At 45.6% G+C, this 5,099-nt stretch overlaps 1 protein-coding gene across 3 annotated transcripts; it reads left to right on the forward strand.

Annotated features, from left to right (window-relative positions):
- The first annotated feature begins 419 nt into the window (after nucleotides 1–419).
- Nucleotides 420–2,939, forward strand: LOC110335264 (cytochrome c oxidase assembly factor 4 homolog, mitochondrial). 3 transcript variants are annotated; one of them, XM_021217348.2, is made up of 2 exons: nucleotides 420–519; nucleotides 2,092–2,862. In XM_021217348.2, exon 2 carries the CDS (start codon nucleotides 2,102–2,104, stop codon nucleotides 2,363–2,365), a length of 264 nt encoding a protein of 87 aa, XP_021073007.1. In that variant the 5' UTR covers nucleotides 420–519; nucleotides 2,092–2,101; the 3' UTR covers nucleotides 2,366–2,862. The 3 variants fall into 3 exon arrangements, with proteins under 3 accessions (XP_021073007.1, XP_029400029.1, XP_029400031.1); XM_029544169.1 differs by lacking the exon at nucleotides 420–519 and adding an exon at nucleotides 534–591 and having other exon boundaries at nucleotides 2,092–2,939; XM_029544171.1 differs by lacking the exon at nucleotides 420–519 and adding an exon at nucleotides 633–888 and having other exon boundaries at nucleotides 2,092–2,939.
- Nucleotides 2,940–5,099: the final 2,160 nt, after the last annotated feature.

The raw sequence follows: 5,099 nt of genomic DNA on the forward strand, positions 1-5,099 counted from the left end.
TAGGGCATTCTAGATCATAGTTAAGACATGGGTCACACCGCGCATACATGTTTCTTTGTTTTACTTGGGAATGATAAATGTTCATTCGGGTTTGAAATTCCTTTTCTGGATCCTGTACCCTTCAGCTTACTTGGCAACCCATGCGGTAACCCACTTCAGACATGGGGCCAGTCATACCTCTCGCTGATGAGAAGGCATGATGGCTACTCGCCTCCTCTGTCCCTCTCAGGTGGCCTGGAGTCACCTGAGAGTGTGCACACAGTCTCAGAACAATCCAAGGTGCCTTCCCCGGGATCCCGTCTCCATTGGTCCGCTTCTTCCGCCCATTCCCGGAAGAGGCGGGCTGAGGGCGGGCTCTACACGGAGAGTCCACCAATGAGAATTGCAGAGGGCTCTGTTCTTCCGCGTGTGTGCTCCCGCTGGTTCGGCTTCCTGCGGAGAGAACTGGGGGCGTCCTTACTGCCTACGAACCCCGGCGTCTGGGGCCGAACGCGCTCGCACGCTCTCCTGCACCTGCGGGTGAGCACTGCGCACGCATCCCACACCGGATGCACCGTGGGGACGGCGGGAGTGCTCCTGAGACTGGGAGAGGTGCTTCAGGGGACTTGGATGCCTCTATTTCTCTGCTTCCTCTTCCTTGTCATGCCTTACTAGAAGGCCTGGCCAAGCTGTCAGCCATCTAGCCTGCCCCTATCTCTAAACGTGGGTTGAACTCATTCATTCAAGGAGTACCGAGGACAACATGTATTGGACATAGACTGCAGTACTATTTACTAAGTCTACCCAGTGAATCTTAAAGCGGTTTTATTTTGTTTGTGTGTGATTTGCTGACGACCCACCTAATAAGACCGGTCTCCTTCCCCTTTTATTGTGCCTCCCTCCGTACAGGTGAGGTTTATATAGAGAAGTGCTTAAATCGTCTTGTGACCTACCCCTTGTCCTCATAATAAACTCCTAACATGGGCTGCAAAGCTCTGCTAATCAATCATTTACTTATTTCTGCCAACTTTCATTTCCTGCTCTCCTGGTTTCTTCAGTTACTGAATTGTTTTATGAGGCTGAGAATCAAAATCAATTTACTTTTCCACGTTGGACATTTGTCCTACTACCAAACTACATTTTCAGCCCAGTCACCGAACTTGTGATTCCTCTCATGTGTCTACCTCTAGTCAGAAATAGTTTTCCCATGTTTGGCTAACTCATTCATCCTTGAGTTTCATCCTGGAAGTCAGGTCCTCTAGAAAGTCTTGACAGATTAGTCCTGCCTCTGTTTTCCCAGCTGTCTGTACATCCTGTTGTAAACTTCCTGTTTACTTGCGTAGATTGTGAACTCCAGGAGGGCAGGAATTGTCTCTGGCTTGGTCTTGTTTGTATACTCTTAACATAGTAGCCAGGACACAGCACAGAACCACCTGTTACTGAGTAAGACAGAAAGAGGCATTTAGCTCCTTTACACCCCATCATAACAAACTTTGCAAAGGTTGAGGTTATCTCTATTGAAGCCTTTCCTGAGTTCTCTCTTGCTGCATTCTATGGGGTTCTGAAACAGATGATTTTTGGGAAACAGTCTTGGCAAATACAGCCCGCATTTGGATGTTGCTGACTAAATAGCCTCATACCGCACAGACCCATCTTTTGCCTCAGCCTCCATGGGATTTGCGCTACAGCTACACTGAGCTCCCCAGTTTCCCCCACGAGTCAAACCTGCACGTACTTGGGTTCTCTTCCAAGTGTTCAGCCTTACTCTTGGGTTTTTTTGTTTGTTTGCTTGCTTGTTTTGAGGTAGATCAGAAATGACTTCTCCAAAAAGATGGCATGTCATTTAACTTGCATTCCACTAGCAGACTCCATTGAGCTTAGATACTTTTATCTCAACTCATCAAACCATTTTGCAGGCCCTCTTTCTGTCAGGTCATGTGTTGGGGGCACCTATGCTAAATCAGGCCTAGCATCTGACATTAAAGAGCTTAGTCTCCTGAGGGAAACAGGCATATAAGTAGGCCATACAGTGCAGTTTAAACGTCACTGTTTATGAACAGGAAGAAATGTATAATCATATCGGTACTTTAACTTTGTCTGTTAATATTCTAGGTTCTTCAAGATGTCGACCTCAGTCCCACAAGGTCATAACTGGACCCGCCCAGTGAAGAAGGATGATGAGGAAGAAGACCCGCTGGACCAGCTGATCACCCGCTCTGGCTGTGCTGCCTCCCACTTTGCAGTGCAAGAGTGCATGGCCCAGCACCAGGACTGGCGCCAGTGCCAGCCGCAAGTGCAGGCTTTCAGGGATTGTATGAGTGCACAGCAGGCAAGACGGCGGGAGGAGCTGCAGAGGAGGAAAGAGCAAGCCAGTGCGCAACACTGAGACCTTATACCATCTCACACAGTGGGCCTGACGAAATCAGCACCCAGAGAGACCTGGGGAGAAGAAACCCTAAGTAATAGAAGTGTGCTCCAGGAGGTGTAAAATCTGGGGACAGTCTTGGGGACAGGATTGACAGCCGGATTGACAGCCAGACACCATGAGGTTGCACACGACGGTCACCATGAGCTGATCTATGGTCAGATCACATATCCTTTCTTCTTCTACCACTATTTGTGTTTACAACCACACTCCCTCCATACTACCTCTCAGTCTGTGTGCCAAGTACTTTATAAGTACATATACCACTAAAGATAAACGGGTTGCCCAATCAGGCCTTCATTTTTCAATCACAAATTTAACCACAGAAAGTGTTTCTAAGGCATTGTGTTGGCGATGTTCAATTTGAAGAGTAACTTGACCTTCCTGTTGCTGAGAGACTAGTGTGAGAGGCAGAAATAAAGCAACACCCAAAGGAGTGAACTCAGTTTCCGCAGTGACATAAGCGCCTTTATCTTTCCTCACTTCTTCAGTGTAATGGGGTGGGGGGAGCTAGTAGGGAAACACCGTTTTTTTCTTTTTAAAGACAATCTGTGTAGCCCAGACTGACTTTAGACTTACTATAGCCAAGGATGACCTTAAGTGCCTCCACCCCCAAGGACTGAGATTATAGGCATGTGCCACCACATCTGTCAGGGAAACATTTTCATAGTTTGCCCCTCACCTAACCAATACAAAGCTTGCCTGACATTTTGGGAGTGTGTTTAACATTAAAATACAGACTCCGACCTTTGGAAAGGGAGCCACTGTCAACACAGAGCTTATGTTCCTACCTGGCAACAGTTCTGGCAACAGTTTGGCAGTGCTGACAGGAACTTCTCAGCGTGGTGTGTCCCACCACACCTTTTCTTTGGGTCAGGGTTTATTTTGTAGCTCTGGCTGCCCTGGCACTTACTTTGTAGACCAGGCTGGCATTGAACTCACAGAGCTCTGCCTGCCTCTGCCTTCTGAGAACTGGGATAAAAGGCACATGCTACCACACCTAGTCTGCTTCTCATTTTCATTCAGTGAAAACAACAACCTATCTCTGTGTGTTAATTGGAAGTCATTTGGGGATGGGAAGAGGGCTGGAAGGTGACCTACTACAGAACCTTAGGCTCCTTTTTTTTTTTTTTTGTTTTTTTAAATCATTATTAACAGAAAAATTTCAGGTATCTGTATGTTAGCAGTCCAAGTCTGAAGTTTGGTAGACCCTGAACCTTGTGTGCTGAAATTTTAGGGAAGAGGGGAAGAACATAGAGAAGGCATGAGAAGTTTAAGGAACAGTAAAGTCATATCACAAGGGGCTGGTGAGATGGCTCAGTGGGTAAGAGCACCCGGTTGCTCTTCCGAAGGTCCGGAGTTCAAATCCCAGCAACCACATGGTGGCTCATAACCATCCGTAACAAGATCTGACGCCCTCTTCTGGAGTGTCTGAAGACAGCTACAGTGTACTTACATATAATAAATAAATAAATCTTTAAAAAAAAAAGTCATATTACAAGCTGAAGACCAAGTGACTAGATAGAGCTGTGTCTCTGATGGCCCATTCCAGCTTAGAGCTCCGAGTCAAGTTGTGTACACCAGAAGCATCCCAAAGATGGGCATTGTGTGGAGAACACAATGCCCATAACCCGTAACCCCAGGACTGTGGAGACAGGCAGGCCGATCGCGGTGGGTTTGAGGTCAGCCTAGTCTACATGAGTTCCAGGACATCAATAGCTATGTAGTGACGCCCTATCTTCTAAAATGAATAGTAAAAAATTCTGAATGTGAAAAGGGAGTCAGTTGAGTGGAACTTTTAAAAATGAAGTACACATTACTTATTTGTAACATAGGAAGAATTGCCATCTGGAGCAAATGAAAAATACATCAAAATCAATAATAAAAAAGCAGCTAAAAAGTGAACACTGGCTGGGTGTGGAGGCCCTTATCTACCTACAATCCCAGAATTTGGGCGGCTGAGGCAGGAAGCTCATCCATAAGTTTGAGGCCAGCCTAAACTATGTAGTAAGTTCCAGTCTGGCCTGAACTATATAATATGAAATTATTAATAATAAAAAAGAACTAATGTACTCAAAGTCATAGGAAAATGGAAATATATTTTACGAACAATCAGAAAAAACAGGCTTTAAAAACAAAATGTTAGCTGATGCTGCTGGCAAGTAAAGTGATCAGTATTGGTAGAGACAAGAATGGACATTCTTCTTTGTGAAGAGATGACTACGTTTTGGGAAGACACTTTGGTGAGCTCTATAAACAATTTAAATATAAAAATCTGGGTACAGTGACACATGCCCATAAGTCCAGCACTCGGGAAGACAGAAGCAGGGGATTGGGGCCAATCTGAGCTATTGTGTGAGTTCTCAGACACCCAGACCTACAGTGTAAGATCTGATTTCAGGGGAAAAATTGAAATATACAAACCCATTTCATAAGAGATTCTCTCTGAATTCATGTTATAAGACGCATGTGCTTCTGTGTCCTGCAGCACAGTCACAGTGTCAATTCCATCAGTAAGGACCACAGTTGCTTATGTACTCAAATCTAAACAGGAATGTGTCTGCGTGATTTACAGTGGGGCTACATCCCTCAAATGAACTCAAGTAGATATTGTACCATGAGGAGAGGGGAAGCGACCTTGAGTGAGGGAGTAGAGCGGGAGAAAGAAGGGTAAAACTGAAGTAAAGTATAGGCA

The sequence above is a fragment of the Mus pahari genome, chromosome 1 (assembly GCF_900095145.1).
Source record: "Mus pahari chromosome 1, PAHARI_EIJ_v1.1, whole genome shotgun sequence".
Lineage (NCBI taxonomy): Eukaryota > Metazoa > Chordata > Mammalia > Rodentia > Muridae > Mus > Mus pahari.

What these genes read in the sequence shown, in the direction of transcription:
- LOC110335264 (XM_021217348.2), top strand. Translation starts at nt 2,102, where the DNA reads ATGTCGACCTCAGTCCCACAAGGTCATAACTGGACCCGCCCAGTGAAG.